The 21,786-nt window shown below is 42.1% G+C and overlaps 1 protein-coding gene across 1 annotated transcript in view; it reads right to left on the minus strand.

The window, feature by feature from the left end:
* Nucleotides 1-568: 568 nt before the first annotated feature.
* The window catches only part of LOC111981961 (protocadherin-1-like), a 122,388-nt gene continuing 101,170 nt past the window's right edge, over nt 569-21,786 (minus strand). The window contains exon 5 of the mRNA XM_024013466.1: nt 569-5,029. Within this exon, the coding sequence (XP_023869234.1) occupies nt 4,659-5,029 (371 nt within the window). The 3' untranslated portion in view covers nt 569-4,658. The remainder of the gene's footprint in view (nt 5,030-21,786) is intronic.

Genomic DNA, 21,786 nt, shown 5'->3' on the forward strand with positions numbered 1-21,786 from the left:
CTCTATGGTTATCTAACAAAACACATAGTGACTTCTCTGAATAACAATGTGGACACTTTCATGAGTCCTAAAATCTGATAATATCCTTAACACTGAGCCAGCACATCCCTCAACTGAGAGAGTCTCCTTCATATCTGCAGAGCGCAGACACATGAATAATTGATTGATAGACAGTCAGCACTACAGTGTCATTCTGAAATCCAATGGCTTGTCCTTATACAGGAGCCATTTGCAGCCCCAGATAGGTCCTGGAGTTGTCAGGTAAGTCGTCGTTCAACACAATGCTGAAATGTAATACCTACCTAGTCCAAAAAGCTATAGATAATAGCAGAGAGAGAGAAYATGCTTTTCAGACAACATTTTAAAGACAATTAAAAATTGCAAACTGCAGGAGTGGAGGGTATGAGTCATGACCTATCGATGCTATATGAATACAAAACACTACCAAGCTACATATGATGGGATTTCTAGTTAATTTACACAATTAACGTAGTTGACAAATGTACCAGTGGAAAGAATTACTCCTGTATTCTATCAATAACCATACTCAACGCATTGTTTTTCCTGGACTCATTTTATTACAAAGTTCTTGAGGACTTACTACAACGGAATTTTCTCAACATGCCAAAAACAGAAYGAAATGGAACACATTGGAATTGAACAAATAGGTAGGATCCGACAATCCACTGTTCACGATCAACATAAAGTCTGATAAAATCCTCGGGAGCAGGGAGCCAGTGAAGTACTACGGTGCAGGCATAGAACGGCCACATTCACACCGACTCAGCAAAGATCAATCCAACCAAGGCAAAATGTGCACATCTCAAGAAACACATTACAATTTTTATATGCCATCGGCTTTTGTAATACGTTTTAAAAAGCTTCACTTGCATGTACATAAAACTGTACCAAAACATGGCATCACAAGCATTTTGTTCTATATAAATATAACCAACAATTAGGATAACAACTTGGTACTCTCTTGCAACGACACACTTTCAAGGCAGCTTGTCTTTATTTTACTGTGAAGAACTGTCTCTGATGGTGATGAAATGTGCAGTGAATGTCAGCTCCTTGGGGAGAGGGTTCTTGAACCAAAACCAGCACTAAAATCTCATCAAAAACACTACTAATTATCTTTGGAATTCATGCTAAACTCATAGCCTGCTTGACAGCACACATGGGGATGTGTAGATCTATGTACAGTACACTTTCAAGAGAGATTTGTCATAGCTCACTTTGATTTTCTATGTAAGGAGGCTTAAGGCTCTATTCAATCCATAGCGCTGAAGACCCACTTTATAGCACGATTGACAATTAAAGGCAATGTTCCAGAGACTGCATTCACGGTRAACGCTGCATATGTCGGCATTACCTTTACATTATAACGGGGATCTTCCGCGATACTTCGGCGATATGGATTGAATCCTGCCGTTAGTTTTAGAGAAAACTCCTTTGCCTATTCTCCAGTATCTCATCATGTCCATCAGTCCACAGCCACAATCACCTTACAAGATCACTACAGAGAGGCAGAGGATACTCAGGTGAACGGGACATTATATAAAACATAAAAAATACAAACTACACGTGATTGGACATACTGTGGAGTGTATCAAGGGTTTTCATGCTATTAATGCTTTGATCCAGGACGGGACAACCATCCTGCTTTCTAGAGAGCAGTCAACACAAATAATAAATTAAGCATGAGTTCAAAAGACAGGTAAAACCATGTGATTCAGGATATGCAAACATACTAATTGATATAGGCTGGAGAGAAAAAGGTATAACACAGTTATTCTGGCTGAAAAAAGAAAGTGTATGCAAAGACTGGTGTTGGTAAGCACTCAAACCCAGTGGTTTGATTTGAATAAGGGCTTCAGTCAAAATCAGTGATTCAGACATGCCAGAGAGAAGCAACACCAAGTTATTCAGCCAGACCAAGTGATTAGTAAAGAGATAAACCTGTTGATTYATGCCAGATTCAGGCTGGAGTCAGACGAATCAGCGAATCTGAAAGGAGTCAGACAGAGCATAGGAGACAAAGCCAGTGTTGAGGCTGTGTGACGTTGGCTTTATCACTCATCGCAATCTTTCACACATATTAATAATTCCAGGTCAGTGAACTCACCCGCTGCTCTAGCTCAGTGAAGCTGCTTTGAGAGGGGGTTGGGTGGGGGGGCTGCGACGGGGACCAAAAGGCTTCATCATCGTGTATTATGACTCTTGCTGGATTTTATTTCAGTGGCTAAATGGCTTTGAAAACAGCATAATGTGCTKTTTTCCCCTCAAGGCTAGGATAATCACCTGCCTTATTTATTCATGGCCATGTCCAGTAATTTCCATATGTTTTGAGTTGAATTATTCTACATGTGCTGCCAACGGCGGTGCGATGAGGTAAGTCCAGATAAAAATACCGCTTTTTAAATTATTGTAGTTTTGCAGATGGATTTGGAATATGTGGTTGTTGTGTTGTCTTCAGGCTGTGTGCTCACATATGCCCTGGCTATGGACTCATTACACAAAGTAATTATGGGAGCCCAGCATCCATTCCCTTCCAGGCCCTTCCACCCCTTGCTCAGACCAGACCCACTGTCTCTCTCTCCATAGAAATACACTGTGGTCAAAACAGGGGCTAAGATACAAATCGAATCGAATCAGTGTACAAATCAAAAGCTATGAGTAATGCTACTGTGCTGTGAGGCGGGCTGGTGGCGTTATCATCATCCAATTACATACTACTGTTCCTGTGTCCTCCAGATGTCTGCTTTTAAATGACTTTGAAAATAAGTATTTGTCAAAGACAGCTGCTGTAGCCTACAGGAATGTCCTCTATCTAATTGTCAATTGAAAAATGAGGAACAACAGCTAACAGCTTAACAACGTAACATAACCTGGACTCTATGAATGTCAACTGGACTGAAAATATATGACTCCTGCAACCAATATTTAACTTTATTTGAAATGGCAACATTTCATCATTGTTTATAACATGCACCAATGGAKGCAACAGGTAAATTATTTTTAAACAAAATGGTGACCTGAGTGACCACTTTTCTTCTTCGCCAAAACAAAAGGTCTCCCGAGTGGCGCAGCGGTCTAAGGCACTGCATGTCAGTGCAAGAGGCATCACGACAGTCCCTGGTTCAAATCCAGGCTGTATCATATCTGGCCATGATTGGGAGTCCCATAGGGCGGTGCACAATTGGCCCAGYGTCACCTGGGTAGGCCATCACCGTAAATAAGAATTTGTTCTTAACTGACTTGCCTAGTTAAATAAAGGTMAAATAAAAATTTGTCCAAGATGATTACTGTAGCCTTCCTTTAAAGACGTGAGACCAACAGAAGGAAACCTCTCAGGTGTCAGCCTGTGAATGTAAAAAGCTTMGTTTCTGTGAGACAGGGGAATTCAGTCACAGCACTCTCAGTCACCTTAGTGGCTCTCAGGACTGAAAAGTGCTGCCCTGAAACTCGTGTGAATAACTCCTTATGCATTCATCAGAACTATTGAAATTCACGCGGATCGTGAGGAGAAAACCTAACGAGGCTAGAGACACAGGGTTGAATGTAATGGTGACCTCTATGTGGAGAGCAACTGATTAGCTCAGTGTTATTCAGGCATAGGGAGGCAATGAAGAGAGCTTTTCACACAGAACAGAGAGTATATATATTCTCATCTACAGTGTAGGTGGGGAACCAGAGGCTCTACTCTGAGAGGGGCAAACACTATCAGAATGTGTGCTAGAGGTTTGGGAAAGATCAGTGTGACCAGGAGTGATGGSCTCTAAGTGTACTGTTTCCAGGAAAAGAGACGGGGCACAGTGCTGAGGCTCAGAGAAACACACATTCACATTAAATGCTGCCACACAGCTCTTCTCACTGGCTTAATAGCTATCCAGGGATCATGAGGTAAAATGCTATGGTTCTATCATGATTGGGCGTCACAGATGTGTGTGTGTGTGTGTGTGTGTGAGAGATTGTGAGTAGTTGATTAATTCATTCAAGTGCCTTTCCACACTCTCCGTCCAAGTTTTTGGAAAACATTTCAATCAAGTGTTAAACAGCAGCAGCAAAGAAAAGCTCAAATGCAAAAATTCTGAGGCTATTGTTATCAGCTTGAGCCAGACAGAAATATATACAAGATACAGTGTACACCATTCACATGTATTTACAGCACTGTACATTAAGAAAGACCATTCCATTTGATTGTTAATCAAAATGTTAAGTCTACCCTTAGGGCTTCATTGCCTGTCAGATGAATGTTWTCTGGTTATGGCACTAATCTCACATTGGATGTTCCAGAGAACATATCACAACAGGTTAGGGCTTAGCTAAGAAAATCACTAGTGTTTTAGGGATTGATTGCATGTTGATTTAGTGTGATATTACCACAAGTGTTTTCAAAGAAACTGCATCGATAAATAAATCCATTAACTAATTAATACATTAATAAACCAATAAATATGTAAATAAATAAAAAACTCCTATTGCACATACCAATGATTCCACAAATCACATCCCATATTTCCTACAGAATGGGTATTTATTTCAATAAATGGACATTTCAGATCCTAAGAGCATGTTTCTTTTTCTAAAGTGGGTGTGTCTCTGTGGCTCCTCCTCTATCTGTGCACCAATCAGATGTGGGAGGTGAGGCTTTCTCACAGGTAGATCTCTTGTTTGGGGGTGTGGCTAGGAGGGGAGGTGGGCAGGAACTCAGAGGCCACGCTCAGGGGCACCTCCTCCTTGGGGCAGTCCTGCCTAGGGGCATGGCCGCTGTTGGAATAGGCACTACGGGAGGGCGGAAGGCTGGCTCGGTGCTCCTCGCCACCCAGCCTGGYGCTCCCGTTGGCCAGGCGACCCAGGCTCCCTCTCTCCTGGTAAGGCACGAAGGTGGAGAGTTTGGGGGGATTCCTGGTCTTGCGCACTGGGSAGGGCTGCCCAGGCATCCAGCAGGCGTCTGAGTGACCCAGCTCACTGCACTCCTGAGTACAGTTACCAGTCATGGCCACATCAGGAATGGAACGCATATCTACAGGGAGAGGAGAGATAAACACCCATGTTCAGAGAGGTTCAAATGTTAACAGAAAAAGACAACAGAGGGAGTTTAACTGCAGATATAGCCCCTCACTGTTGACTGAGAATAAACAACAAGGTTACAGTGACTTCTAATCAGGAGTAGAAAACATGAGGAGTAGAAAACAGAAAGTTATTCTCATAACCCCGTGTTTGCTAATTAACTTGCAGTTGTTACTATGCACAGTACAACTGTTGCTATGTAGCTGTTGCTATGTACTGTGACATGGATGCCACAGCATGTGCAGTCCGGTGGTTGATATTAGAGGAGCAGAGATGTAGTTAGTGTGTTCTATGAAGTCCTTCACTGCATTGAGCAATGATTACAACTGTGTGTCTAGTGGTGATTGATACAGATGTAGAATCTTCAATTGATCACTATTTTGTTGCTGAGAATTTTCCTGCACCGCATAAAACACACAATAGCCTACTTTTGGCCAGCTAATAGCCTAACCACCGATCAAGCAACATTATGGACTAAASGTTAACATCCTGTTGCTGCAGGATTMTTTTGCCGTTACAAAACAGGTCAAATTAAGATCCTATTTTTGTATGTCTTGTGTGCCTGTTTCCATGTTCTGTGCTGCCCCGTGGCTGTATTGTGCTGTATGTAGGTTGCCATCTAGTATGTACTGGGTAAAAATGGTGCCCCCAATGTGTTTCCAAGGATAAAATAGAAGTTTAACACACAATCACGAGTAATGATCAGACAACGCACAATACTACATGTGGCTCCAGAGAGATCCCTGCAGGGCCCCAGGGTAAACCCATTGTGGTATGGCTGTTATTGACTGGCAGGTCTGAAATGAGTCCATGTCCCTGATTCTGATCCATTTTTCATTCTACCGTTCCTAATTAATTAAATAGGTCCACGACCTACTGACCTCCTTCCAAACAGCATTGATTTAAATCAATAGCTGGATATAGCTGTACTGTATACCTACACCATTTTTGGGCAGTCACAGAAAATACAAGGTATGGTGACTGGGTCAAAGGGAACAACCCCTCAGTCAATTTGTACTGTAACTTGAAAGTACCTAGCTATGAACCCCCAAAACACAAATAACATTATTTTGTCAGTTCAGATTCATGTGCAATTCACATAGAAACAAGCAGAGCTAGCATAGCAACACTTAGATGTGTTTGCCTTGAATCTGCAGATGGAAGTGTGTATGCCTGCAGAAAAGCCCCAGGGGGACCAGTTCACCACCAGTCTCTCTATGTCTACACCCACAGCTAGCCCTAATGCAGGCATTAGGCAGGACTTCTGGGCTGTTCCACCTGTACAACACAGGGAACAGGAGCGTCCCAGTTCCCTTTAACACAAAGCCACAGTATTAACCCTTTTACCTACCGTGCACATCAACTCAGCCCAGCTCACACTGCTGAAATAAACAGACCCCAAACACACAGTGGACATGGAAGATACATCAAAGGAGTTGCACAGTAGATTAAAGGAGCAGCCAAAGACAGGCAAGGGAAAAAGGGGATTTTTGGAAGCTTGTTTTCTCCTGGAGTGGAGCCTGAAGTAAATTGAGGTCTATGTCTGGAACAAACCCTTTAGAGTTTACAGTCTGGATAGTGCAGCTCCAATAGGCCGGGAGTAGGAGGAGAGCGGGCAGCCCAGAGAGAGCGGATGGGCGARCCACAGCACTGGCAGGGCACTGGGTTTAACAGGGAGGTGATTGGATTTAGAGAGCAGGTGATTTGGTTTTGAAGAGAGGTGACTCAATGCTATTTTTCTCCCTGCACATCAAATCCTGGACTCTCCGGATGTGGAGACAGCACAGTATCAGCCAATGCAGCTCTCACTCTCGCTCATTCACTTAGTCTCTTTAATTTTTAAATTTCATATATTCCTTTTATTACATCAGACACACTTAGCCTTGAACAACAGGAAACCCTGCTGAGCCACATTCACTATCACATCCACCTCTCGTTCTTTGATTYCCAGTGAACTTCATCATTGATTCCAAATGCACTTCCTTCACACTGGTGTAACATGCACTCTACCATGCAGGACCATGGAGGAGAGAAGAGGGAGGGGGCTGCGTGCAGAGCTTAACCCCCTCAGCTGATAGACACATGGGAGGGGTGGGTTTGCATGCTGCTTCCATCAGGGTGCCAGTGGGAGGTGTTGGGTGTCTGAGGCAGGCTTTCTCTCGTCGACTGATCCCCTGCCCATGGGCATGGGGGGAAGCTGCTCTTCCAGAGATTTCACACTGCTCCTCACTGTCTGATTGCAAATGCTCCCTCTCCCCACCGGCTGCTTTCCAGTGTGTGCCACAACGCKTGTGATCGATAGGGAATAGTCATTAGAGACCCACAATTCAGAGAGAGATGGAAGAAAACAAAATAAAGACATTATGGCTTGGGAATGACTGTGTGGTCTTCCAATTGCATATGTACAGTACCAGTCAAAAGTTTCTAAAAACCTACTCATTCAAGGGTTTTTATCTATTTATTATTTTCTATGATTGTAGAATAATAGTGAAGACATTCAAACTATAAAATAACACCTATGGAATCGTGTAACCAAAAAAAGTGTTTAACAAATCTAAATATATTTTATATTTGAGATAATTCAAAGTAGCCACCCTTTGCCTTAATGACAGCTTTGGACACTCTTGGCATTCTCTCAACCAGTTTCACCTAMAATTATTTTATAACAGTCTTGAAGGAGGTCCCACATATGCTGAGCACTTGTTGGCTGCTTTTCCTTCACTCTGCAATTCAACAATCTCAATTGGTTTGAGGTTGGGGGATTGTGGAGGCCAGGTCATCTGATACAGCACTCCATCACTCTCCTTCTTGGTAAAATAGCCATTACACAGCCTGGAGGTGTGTTGGGTCATTGTCCTGTAGAAAAACAAATGATAGTCCCACTAAGCACAAACCAGACGGGATGGTGTATCGCTGCAGAATGCTGTGGTAGCCATACTGGTTGTGTGCCTTGAATTCAAAATAAATCACAGACAGTGTCACCAGCAAAGCACCCCCACACCTCCTCCTCCGTGCTTCCCGGCGGGAACCACACATGCAGAGAACATCCGTTCACCTGCTCTGTGTCTGACAAAGACATGGCAGTTGGAACCAAAAATCTCAAATTTGAACTCAGACCAAACAACAGATTTCCATCGGTCTAATATCCATTGCTTGTTCAAAGCAAGTCTCYTCCTCTTATTGGTGACCTTTAGCAGTAGTTTCTTTGAAGCAATTCAACCATGAAGGCCTGATTCACCCAGTCTCCTCTGAACAGCTGATGTTGAGATGTTTCTGTTACTTGAACTCTGTGAAATATTTATTTGGGCTGCAATCTGAGGTGCAGTTAGGTGAGAATGGTAACTCTAMTGACCTCTGCAGCAGAGGTAACTCTGAGTCTTCCTTTCCTGTGACGGTCATCATGAGAACCAGTTTCATCATAGCACTTGATGGTTTTTGCGACTGCAAATTAAGAAACTTAAAAATTTCTTGAAATGTTCCGCATTGACTGACCTTCATGTCTTAAAACTTCTTATGGCTGCAGRGGCAGTATTGAGTAGCTTGGATGAAAGGTGCACAGAGGTGCCCAGAGTAAACAGCCTACTCCTCAGTCATAGTTGCTAATATATGCATATTATTATTATTAGTATTGGATAGAAAACACTCTGAAGTTCCTAAAACTGTTTGAATTATGTATGTGAGTATAACAGAACTCATATGGCAGGCAAAAACCTGAAAAGAAATCCAAACAGGAAGTGGAAATTCTGAGGCTGGTCGATTTTCAACCAAGATCCCATTGAAATCACAGCGAGATATGGATGAGTTTGCACTTCCTACGGCTTCCACTAGATGTCAACAGTCTGTAGAACCTTGTCTGATGCCTCTACTGTGAAGGGGGKCCGAATGAGAGGAAATTTGTCAGGTCTGCCATGACCTGACCCATTCTTTGACCATGCSCGTTCACATGAGAGGGAGCTCTGTTCCATCGCTCATCTGAAGTCAATGTAATTCTCCGGTTGGAACGTTATTCAAGATTTATGTTAAAAACATTCTAAAGATTGATTCAATACATCGTTTGACATGTTTCTACAGACTGTTATGGAACTTTTGGACATTGTCAGGTTTTAGTGAACGCGCTTCCCTGACGTTGGATTTGTTTATCAAACACGCTACAAAAATAGCTATTTGGACATAAATGATGGACATTATCGAAAAAAAATTAACATTTCTTGTGGAGTGGGARTCCTGGGAGTGCATTCCGACGAAGATCAGCAAAGGTAAGTGAAGATTTATAATGCTTTTTATGAGTTTTGTTGACTGCACAATTTGGCGGGTATCTGTATGGCTTGCTTTTGTGGCTGAACGCTGTTTTCAGATGATTGAATATTGTGTTTTGCCGTAAAGCTTTTTGAATTCTGACACAGCGGTTGCATTAAGAACAAGTGTATCTTTAATTCTATGTAAAACATGTATCTTTCATCAAAGTTTATGATGAGTATTTCTGTTATTTGACGTGGCTCTCTGCAATTTCTCCGGATATTTTGGAGGCATTTCTGAACATGGCGCCAATGTAAACGGAGGTTTTTGGATATAAATATGAACTTATTCGAACAAGACATATATGTATTGTGTAACATGAAGTCCTATGAGTGTCATCTGATGAAGATTATCAAAGGTTAGTGATTCATTTTATCTCTATTTGTGCTTTTTGTGACTCCTCTCTTTGGCTGGAAAAATGGCTGAATTTTTCTGTGAGTTGGTGGTGACCTAACAATCGTTTGTGGTGCTTTCGCTGAAAAGCCTATTTGAAATCGGACACTTTGGTGGGATTAACAACAAGATTACCTTTAAAATGGTATAAGATACATGTATATTTGAGGAATTTTAATTATGAGATTTCTGTTGTTTGAATTTGGCGCCCTGCACTTTCACTGGCTGTTGTCATATCGATCCCGTTAACGGGATTGGAGCCATAAGAAGTGTAACGATGGACTGTCATTTGTCTTAGCTTATTTGACCTGTTCTTGCCATAATAYGGACTTGGTCTTTTACCAAATAGGGCTGTCTTCTGTATASCGCCAGTGGCAGCCAGTGTCGTTGATGATGAGGCAGGAAAAAAAAATTGTTCATGAGTATGGCCTTATTTCTATTACAGCATGTTGAATAACTGTCATTCATATTMCGTTCACCCAGTTCAATGTAACATTGATAGGTTTAGCCTACTACATGAAACTCACATTTTCCCTATACCCATCATGAGGTTGCTACAACCTAGCCTATGAACGAAAGTTTACAACGTAGATGCACACAGGTCGAGATAMATTTTTTTAGATGACAGACAGTGGCACTGCACATTCAATTGCATCTAGCATATCTAGTGTGTAATCATTAGCCCAACAGTTGCAAACAAGAGTTTTTATTGGACAAATTAATGTATTTTTATCCCTGTTTTGTTTGATTCCGTTTAAGAAATMTTTTTCAACAGAATCGGCAGAATGAATACACCCCTGATTACACATAAACACAGTTCACTTTCATACGTAGCAGCCACGTTGTATTCATTCTAGCCTCTATGCTCTCCTCCTATCACCTTTTCCCTTTGTTTGTGGACTTCAATGAACAACACATCAGCTGTATATGACCAGGCAATTATTTTTTACAAACCATGTCATAACTGCTACACACAGCCTACATTGTTGTCCCCATATTAGCTAAAGTAATGTCCTAGTCAACATAGCTAATAGAACTAATGCGTTAGTAAACCCGCTTCAATCATGCAGTAATGCTACAGTGTATAGTCAGTTAGCAGTTAAATAGGCGGGCCCAGTGGCAATAAATTAATATAAACAAAAGCATACCATGACTTGATAGAGTTCCAGTGTTGTGTTAGCTAGATGGCTATGACTATCGAACATAGCATYCCTCTGTTTGAGCCTGGTGTTTGAGTAACTAAACTAGCCAGCTGCATTTGCTAGCTAAGTAACTGAAACAAAATGGCACTCTCACTTCTCTATTTCTTAAGAAATGAATTTGTTGAAAACTGTTGTCTTTCTCTCTCTTTGAGTCAACTACTCACCACATGTTATGCACTGCAGTGCTAGCTAGCTTAAGATTATGCTTTCAGTAATAGATTCATTTTATGATCCTTTCATTGGGTGGACAACATTTCAGTTCATTCTGCAAGAGCTCTGATAGGTTGATGTCCTAGTCTAGGGAAAGGTGGTTGAACCAAGAGCTTCCTGGGTTTTGTATTGTCCTGCACCATGGTGCTACCCTACAGAATGCTGTTGAGGCTACTGTAGACATTTTTGCAAAACAGTGTGTTTTAATCAATTATTTGGTGACGTGAATATACACTGCTCAAAAAAATAAAGGGAACACTAAAATAAMACATCCTAGATCTGAATGAATGAAATATAATTATTAAATACTTTTTTCTTTACATAGTTGAATGTGCTGACAACAAAATCACACAAAAATTATCAATGGAAATCAAATTTATCAAACCATGGAGGTCTGGATTTGGAGTCACACTCAAAATTAAAGTGGGTTAACCACACTACAGGCAGATCCAACTTTGATGTAATGTCCTTAAAACAAGTCAAAATGAGGCTCAGTAGTGTGTGTGGCCTCCATGTGCCTGTATGACCTCCCCACAATGCCTGGGCATGCTCCTGATGAGGTGGCGGATGGTCTCCTGAGGGATCTCCTCCCAGACCTGGACTAAAGCATCCGCCAACTCCTGGACAGTCTGTGGTGCAACGTGGCGTTGGTGGATGGAGCGAGACATGATGTCCCAGATGTGCTCAATTGGATTCAGGTCTGGGGAACGGGCAAGTCCATAGCATCAATGCCTTCCTCTTGCAGGAACTGCTGACAACTCCAGCCACATGAGGTCTAGCATTGTCTTGCATTAGGAGGAACCCAGGGCCAACCGCACCAGCATATGGTCTCACAAGGGGTCTGAGGATCTCATCTCGGTACCAATGGCACAGTCAGGCTACCTCTAGCGAGCACATGAGGGCTGTGCGGCCCCCCAAAGAAATGCCACCCCACACCATGACTGACCCACCGCCAAACCGGTCATGCTAGAGGATGTTGCAGCAGCAACTCTGTCACGTCTGTCACATGGCTCAGTGTGAACCTGCTTTCATCTGTGAAGAGCACAGCGCCAGTGGCGAATTTGCCAATTGGTGTTCTCTGGCAAATGCCAAACGTCCTGCACGGTGTTGGGCTGTAAGCACAACCCCCACCTGTGACGTCGGCCCTCATACCACCCTCATGGAGTCTGTTTCTGACCGTTTGAGCAGACACATGCACATTTGTGGCCTGCTGGAGGTCATTTTGCAGGGCTCTGGCAGTGCTCCTCCTTGCACAAAGGCGGAGGTAGCGGTCCTGCTGCTGGGTTGTTGCCCTCCTACGGCCTCCTCCACGTCTCCTGGTGTACTGGCCTGTCTCCTGGTAGCACCTCCATGCTCTGGACACTACCGCGACAGACACAGCAAACCTTCTTGCCACAGCTCGCATTGATGTGCCATCCTGGATGAGCTGCACTACCTGAGCCACTTGTGTGGGTTGTAGACTCCATCTCATGCTACCACTAGAGTGAAGCACCGCCAGCATTCAAAAGTGACCAAAACATCAGCCAGGAAGCATAGGAACTGAGAAGTGGTCTTTGGTCACCACCTGCAGAACCACTCCTTTATTGGGGGTGTCTCGCTAATTGCCTATAATTTCCACCTGTTGTCTATTCCATTTGCACAACAGCATGTGAAATTTATTGTCAATCAGTGTTGCTTCCTAAGTGGACAGTTTTATTTCACAGAAGTGTGATTGACTTGGAATTACATTGTGTTGTTTAAGTATTCCCATTACTTTTTTGAGCAGTGTATTTACTATAGTTTAATCTAAAAAGTATAACTTTTTCAATGTTTTACAATCTTTATTTTTGTGAAATTCACTGAGAAGGATGGTCCTCCTCTTCCTCTGAGGAGGAGGACCTTCTGTATGCCACCCCTACCTTGTCACAACACAACTGATTAACACAACACATTAACAAAGAAAGAAATTCCACAAATTAACTTTTAACAAGGCACACCTGATAATTGAAATGCATTCTAGGTGACTACCTCATKAAGCTGGTTGAGAGAATGCAAAGCTATCATCAAGGCAAAGGGTGGCTACTTTGAAGAATCTCAAATATAAAATAYATTTTGATTTGTTTAGCGCATTTTTGGTTACTACRTGAATCCATATGTGTTATTTCATAGTTTTGATGTCTTCACTAATATTATACAATGTAGAAAATAGTAAAAAGAAAGAAAGAAAAACCCTTGAATGAGTAGGTGTACCGAAACTTTTGACTTGTACTGTATATACAATTGTGGTTAATGCAAAATGTTTAATTTGTGAATGAAACATGTATTCAAGCCAACCCACAGACAGTGGAAACAAGCCCCCGTTTATGCAGATATTTTTACTCTAGGTATTCTAAATATAGAGATGGAGTGTCATATCAAAATAGTCTGTAAATAGATAGTGATTTGTTCATGCGTAGTGGGAAAAATAACATTCCTGGGTCTTGTGTTTGTTTGTTTTTCAGTGACATTGAGTGTGTTTACTAAAGCATTCACAACAGTTCCCTTTGTTAGGCAGAGATAACTGACATTTTGTAACCCTCAAAATGAGGGAGAGTAAAAATAGATACCTGACACTTTTTCTCCCTCAAAAAGATGGAGAGATGAAAAAAGAGGGGAATCAAATTTGTGGCTAAACACATATGTACAGGTAACTGCCAAAATAAAGGAATCACCTAAGTAAATAAGGGATACAAAGTATATTGAAAGCAGATGCTTCCACACAGGTGTGGCTCCTGAGTTAATTAATTAATCAATTAATTAATATCCCATCATGCTTAGATTCATGTATAAAAATGCCCAGCTAACCATTATTTTGGCTACCATGGCTAGAGTAAGAGATCTCAATGACTTTGAAAGAGGGGTCTCAAAGGAGCATAAAGGGGGCTTGTGGTGGCCCAACGCCCTATTAAGAAACCTTATGTTGGTGTTTCCTTTATTTTGGTAGTTATCTGTACATAACAACACACAAATAACCACAAATGCACAAGAAATATACACATTTTTCACTAATCAAATTCATACAAGAAATTCCTTGTTTTCAATAAATATAATTCTGATGTGCTTGGGTGGATTTAGGACAGCATATAAATTCTGCATACGCTCTCATTAAATATCAGTCCAAATTGCCATGGGAATTTTGGGGATGCTCTTTGAGATCCTGAGACACTGAGTGAGAGGAGAGGCAAAGCAACATATCCTCCCAGTGATCATTCCTGCCCGTCCTCCAGTCTTTAGCTGCTCTGTACAGCCTTTCTTCAGGCTAAGGAAGCAAAACTCAGCATGTAATTTTTCACACAAAAAATGAGAAGTGAGTAATTTTCAAGAGAATATCTGATTAATTGTTGAACCTGTATCTGGTCTACTTTCTCACCCATAACAATCTTCTAGAAGTGAGAAATGCAGCAGCAACTCTGAGATTTAGCCTCAGTAGAGCTCCTCTGAAGTCCAGTCATCCCCTGCCAATCCGCCCCTCCCACCCTCCCTTGTTGTTCCCACCTGTGGACTAATCCCTTTCATTCAGCTTCCTGTGTTTCTGACCGACTTTAAGCTATGAGGAAGAGAGGTCAGCGCAGAAGTCCTTTGGAGAAAGCCTCGGAATCCTGGGACAGAAATAATCATAAAGTACAAAAACCACTGCACATCTAAGTGTGCCTCAGATGTGGCAGAACTGAGAGACACAATGGCTCAGGTGTTTCTGTGAGGCCAAATGTTTTGTTAAAATGACCTTTAAAGCCATAACAGAGCTCCCACCTGCCCTTCACTGGTGGTTTTGTGGGATCAGCTGTCTACTGCTACAAGAAATCACGCACTATACACTGAGTGTACAAAACATTAAGAMCACCTTCCTCATATTGAGTTGCAAAAAGTATGTTTTTATGACGTTCATAGCATTTTCGGGGAGTGGGGGAGTGTTTAACATAATATTCCTTTGATGTTCATGCAATATACATTGTACCTTGTATTGGTGGTCCTCAGAACATTTCAAGAATGTTTAGAAAAAGTTATATTTAAGTTGTATGTTGTCCTTATGTTAGGTCCTGATCTGGCTATGCCAAATGGCTGTGGGCTACACTAGTTCATTTAGCAGACAATATTTGCTTAGAATTACATGGCATTATTTTATAGTATGAAGAATACAATTGAACAAAACTAAATAAAATAGGTAGGATATTTTCTCCAAACGATTTGAGGGAGTGCGCACATGCGGCTATTCTGTGTTGAGYTGTTAACAAAGAAATARGTATTCCTATATGCTTAATTTAGAGTTATTAATGTAACTTTAGTTGTTCTACAAACGTTGGACTATATGTTTAGATTTTTAATACATTGACTGCATGATGCAACTCTAATGATGATTTGAAAAAAGTGGCTTGAAAGGCATGAGCTCTGCTTTGTTTTTTTTGCTCAGGCTGTACACACTTCATCAGTCACTCATTCACAATTTGACAAGCACATGATAATGCCTCAAATTTCACGGCGGCGKCCCATTTGTGTGGCCATAATGCACCCTAAAAAATCCATGCCTTTGTGCCCTTCTCCCTAAGTGCTGTGCACTCCGAAGCACCTCTCACTCACATGGTTCTCCATCACGTGATCGGGTCTTTCTCTCAGGCTACAAGTGAAGACAGACACATCGGAGACGCAACTGCGTGCGTGCTTATCCAATTCCGAGGTGCATATTGAAGATATTGGAAGAACTGTCCACATTTACTTTTCGTCAACTAACAAGATGAGTAAGCCTAACGAACAGCAAAAGCACTAGCCTATGTCAATCTACTATCCCCCATAGTACAAAAGTTAACCTATTCTGTTCTGTGCGAGAAATAAATATTACAAACATAGTCTGGGACAGTTGTTGGATTCGATAGATCCCAKATTAATACAACCACTAGCATCAAAACCACTTTTTTACGCAATSTGGCTGACACAACAGATCAGAACGTTTAGCTTAAAATGTTGATAAAGGCTATTTCTTCACATTATAAGCGCAGCAGTGCACACTCGACAGTAGGCTATAAGTGCGAATGTTCAATTAGGGGAAAACACCATTATCAAAAGTCACCACAAATACAATTATGCACGCAATGCTTTTATTATAAAGCTGCATTTTTATGGTGAAAATAATCTTCCCCAAACTTGAAACTCATTCGCTGCTTATGTATGCCAGTTAGGCTCTACACCCCTTGTAAAGCGGATTAAGTTATTTGGCCACTTTAGTGATACAAACCTTATCAAAACATATAGGTCTGTGGGCTAGGCTATGAACAGAAAAAGTCGCTAAAAAAAGCCATTGTATCTTGCATTAAGCTGGGCATCATTCACAAGTGATATTATTGTAACTCATCAGACTATTCTTGATTTAATATTGTCTTTACTTATATTAAATAATATACAGTATTTGTAAAAATTGTTTTGAATTGGAATGGACCGAAAAAATGTAAAAAAATTGGCGGACGCTTTTCCCGTGATTCATKTTCATACCAGCCTGGTAGGTGATGGTGCTGTTGTAAAGATAAGCAATGTGCTTAATTTTAGGAAAGTTATAGTAGGMCTAGCCTACAGAAAGCTAAAGGGATCCTCCTCTATTTAATAGAGGCCGTCACTCTGTTTTCTCGCGCCAATAGAAATATTGGGCAACGTGAGCTCATGGGCTCTCATGAAGTGTTTGATTAGATTTTCGATAACATTTTCATTGTTGTCAGAATGATTAGGAGGATAATAGAGTGCTGAGTACCAGGCAGTTACCGAGTTTGGTAGCCTACTAATGACCATCAGCAGCATCAGAACTTGGAGAAGCCTAATTACCGTGACTAAACGGTCACATGGAATTTGACTGCCTTCATGAGTTGTGACCGCCGGTGTGGCAGTAATAYGATCACCGCAACAGCCCTAGTTGTGGGTTTGATTCCCATGGGGGACCATTATGGGAAAAATGCATGCACTCAGTGCTGTAAGYCACTTTGGATAAGAAAATAATTATAAAATACAATGTTACAAGTACACATTACACGAGGAAGATGGAAACATTTTAAGAAATTGTTCTGTGTCCTAATTGACCATATTAGACTGCGAAAACCCTGTAAGGGCACAGCTATTATTTCATATTTTTTTACTAGGCAAGTAAGTTAACCCGGCCAAACCTGGACAAAGCTGGGCCAATTGTGCCCCGCCCTATGGGACTCCYAATCGCGGCCGGATGTTGTACAGCCTCGATTCGAACCAGGGAATGTAGTGACACCTCTTGCACTAAGATGCAGCACCTTAGACCGCTGCACTATCCCCTGGTGAGCAGAGGGTTAATGACCTGGTTGCAGATCCATGTTTCTTTTGAAAAAATATAGTGAAACTGAGACGCAGAAACACTCTACTAAAAGAGAATTTCATTATTTCATCCAGATTTATAAATCCAGTCAGAAATGCAGAATTTGGATTAACTGTAAAAAATATGACACCCAATATAATTCCTTCTTTGAGACGCTTGACATGGTCCCCGCACAACTAGAGAGTTTTTTGTGTTTTGGAAACATTTGCAGGGGTCATGAACCACAGTGAATTGTGAGACACCCTCCACTGGCTGTGAGAAAGTCTTAAAGGCCAGAGCGTCTCCATTCCTCTGTGACTCGCTGGAAATAAGGAAGTACATGTCAGTCCCACACAGTTCCAGTCCCTCAAGTGCCATCCATCATGGCATGGCAGTGCACTAGTTAGAGAGCGATTGAGCAGCTTTCAGTCCTCGTCGCACTGTGATGGAGAGATGACCCCTGGGCCCTCTCTCTGATCCCCGTTTGAGCAGCCCAACTGGGGCAGCAKACGCTCTATGATCCCAGGGATGGGTGAGACTGGGCTGGGAAAGTCAGCGCCAATAAGACTCAGAGCTCCACAGAGCTCCATCCCCACCACTCTCTATTTCTGATCCTCTAATTACCCCCTCCCTGGTTCTGCACCCCTGTTGCTACGGTGGGACCCCAAGCCGAATAGGCCCTCTCCAGTGGCTGAGAGCAGAGTTAGGCTAATGGAGACATTATTCTCCCCTTTTCATTATAACCACATACTCTCAGGACCCAGCTCGCACACATCTCATCACTTCCAAAATTGCAGCTTCAGCTCGCCAATCCCTACTGATATGGTGTGAGCAGGCGCAAACCTATCCAAGCTTTCAATGGACAGAGAGAATGATCCCATTCCTCTTAAAATAATATATGCACACAGACTGTACAGTATATAGAGCTTAGAGATACTGGCATACTCGTCCACTTTACAAGCTTAGCCGTAAAGCCGGACATTTACAGTGAGTGTGTGGTATTAAGAGCAGTCATTTAATACTGTAGTTAGAGACTGTAGTTAGAAAGATTATTTAGGGGAGCTAATGTGTATTCATATTCGCGTGCTCTGACAAATAGCTACATCAATTCATAGTGATCATCTATGTTTTACAGCACTGGCATGGCTTTAAAGAAGCTTATTTTTTCACCCAAGAGTTAAATTCAAACAGAGTGGATTGGGATCAATAGAAACAGAAAGAATGTCAAGAAGTAGAACATGAGAATGTTAATAAGCCCTGTTTGAGTCAATCTTGTCCCTCATGACTTGTGTTCTTCTTGTAATACTGTGGATGAAAACCAAAACGTGTCTTTGATGAACACAACAGTGAAGAAATGGAAACACTGAGCAATCTTCCTGACATCCATTTCAAATGCGACATGGAATGCAGCCAAAATGAATTCAAGGTTCTGTCAAAATATTGCTATTATAAACCGTGTTATTATAGTCTTACAGCAAACTGGACTGGCCTCACTGAATTATGAAACTTTGGGGAAATCTTTTTAAGTGGAAGACAAAATAGTGTCAATTGCTGGCAATGGGTATAACTTGGGTACTAGAATAATAAGGCATCCTAATGTAGTTGTTACTGCAATCTGTGTCATGTGCTTTCATGCCAATCCACCATGAAGGACAATGAGCCATATGATTTCCTATATGATACGGTAGATCCTAATGGTCTCTCTTCTCTTCAGGGGGTATAGTTTTACAGCCATTTCAGTGAGTGGGTCGATGCATTGTCTGAGTGTGTGGGTTAGGGTCATGTTGCCAGTGACCACAGACAGATAGGAGTTATCCAGACCCATAGAGGGGCCTCTAGAGACATCTATAAATATGACACATCACAACGTTTTAATCATTTAGCAGATGCTCTTATCCAGAGCAATATGGTTAAGTGCCTTGCTCAAAGGATTTTTCAACTAGTTGGCTCAGAGATTCGAACTAGCAACCTTTCGGATACTGGCACAGTGCTCTTAAGCGCTAGGCTACCTGCTGCCCCTACGTGAGTCTTTTGTATTCAGATTTATTGTCCCATAAACTCACCAAAAAAGGATATGGTGAATCATTGTCAGCAGTGTCAAAGCGCTTGCCAGGTTAGAGAATGTAATTCTGCTACAGTAAGGCACTTTTCTACCACCGACCTGCTGGCTCTGCAGAAAAGATACAAAAAAAACAGGGGCAACAAACAGCAGCAGCTGATTGGAGCTGAACAGAATGGCTGTGCTAGAATGTGCTCTGTATTAAGACCAGATTGCCCATGACAACATGCCTCGGGGGACCCTTTGCATGGGAGCCCATTGTTCAAACATTTTCACCCAGCCCCCCAAAAAGCTCTGAGTCACATGACCTGTCTCCTCTAGGGTGGTGGTAGTCCCAGGATATGCTGGCATAGGCCACGGTCCTAAGAGAGACTGGCAGAGGCCCCTACAATCAATTCTACTAACAGGCCGGGACTCTGACAAGGCCCAGTGCCATCTGCCTGAGCAAAACCATTCCCCCGGATCGCCACGTCACTCTGGCACCCAGGCAGCAGCCCAAACTGGCATCCGCAAGACAAACAAGCCCCCTCAGACTCACACTCTGTCTCTCAGTCTGTCTCATTCTCTTTCTCAATGTCCCCCTCTTCTCCCTCTTTTTCTCGCCTTCTGTCCATTTCCATATCACACTCACTGTTCTACTATACTCACACACAACACAAAGCAGTGCAGTACATACACAGGGAAACACACATACACACACAGACAGAAAAACATGAATACACCCACACTCACGCACGCAGAGACACATCATCCAGGAATGGCACCACAGTGTTACATTAAAGTGGCAGTACTGTCAAAAAAATTGATTTTCTTATTTGTTTTTAAGATATTAACACACTATGATGCCAAGAAATAACACTCTGTAATTGTGAAAATGACAATGCCCTTTCAGTGTAAGAGCCTTGGAGAAAAATAAATTGGCCAACAGCATGTCACAATCTGATCTGTTTATTCTGACCAATAACCAGTCATCTTTTATTTGCATATGGATCCTCCTACTTTGAATGGGTAAGCTGTAGAGCAGGGTTCCCCAACTGGCGGCCCGTTGGCTGAATTTGGCCTGAGGGTGGTTTTATTTGGCTCCAATCCAATCCGGCCCAAGGGTGGTTTGAGCAAAGAAAATAAGTCAATACACTTAAAAATTACTAAAGACAAATTGAAACTGTGTAGAAATGATAATGGGTCTACATTCATACAGTTTCTTGACTSTCCAGCTCGAGACCGWGACGAAGAGGTGAAGCGAGATGCTCCACTCCCGTAAAAATCTGTCCACGCGAGAATACAGCGATAAGCAAACCAAGTGGAGATTTTTTTGTTTGAAATATAACACATTTTCAGTGAGGCCTTCCGGACAGATTGTGGCCCCCGGCACAAAATTTGTTTGACACCCCTKGTCCAGATGATCATATCCGCCAATCAGGGCTCTATATGTAAATACCTAAACATTAATATCAACATGCCCACACAATCAGACTGAGCATTTCAACAGCAAAATGAAGCTGAAGAAAATAAAAGATACAAATATATTTGGAGTTATTTTCATGAAATAAACACACACASTGTGTTATTAGACATACTGTGGTGATTTTAAAATAACATTAAAAGACTGCATGGGGCGATTAATGAGTTACTGTACATCTAGGCTGTTGGGCAGAAGGGAGGTTCAGTGCTTTAAAACAACCACAGGTAAAAATCTCTGACAGGAGTAAAAAAAAACAGAAATATTAGGCTACATACATCATCTGAGACATTTGCKGGAGAAAAATCACACAGCATTGCTAAAGATCCTCTTTATTATGCAAATTCCATTTTATCTCTCCCTCTCACTGGCCCATATGTGCAGTGAGTCCGCACAGAGGCAGACATAGCACAGTGAGGCCCCATGCTGGGCACCTAGCCACATGGAAATGCCTCCATCTGGGGCGCCCAGAGTGTGTGTGTGTGTGTGTGTGTGTGTGTGTGTGTGTGTGTGTGTGTGTGTGTGTGTGTGTGTGTGTGTGTGTGTGTGTGTGTGTGTGTGTGTGTGTGTGTGTGTGTGTGTGTGTGTGTGTACACCAGGGGTCCTATCAGTGCCCATGCCACCACAGCCAGGAGGCTGAGCAATGATCCCAGTGGATGTCATCATCAACCCGGGGGAGAGGAGAACATGACTGGAATACTGGGAGAACTGTTGTCACTGACCCAGAGTATATGAGTGTACTAAGTATACTGCTGGTCACCACTGACACAGA

Source organism: Salvelinus sp. IW2-2015, linkage group LG20 (genome assembly GCF_002910315.2).
Source record: "Salvelinus sp. IW2-2015 linkage group LG20, ASM291031v2, whole genome shotgun sequence".
NCBI classification, from domain to species: Eukaryota; Metazoa; Chordata; class Actinopteri; order Salmoniformes; family Salmonidae; genus Salvelinus; species Salvelinus sp. IW2-2015.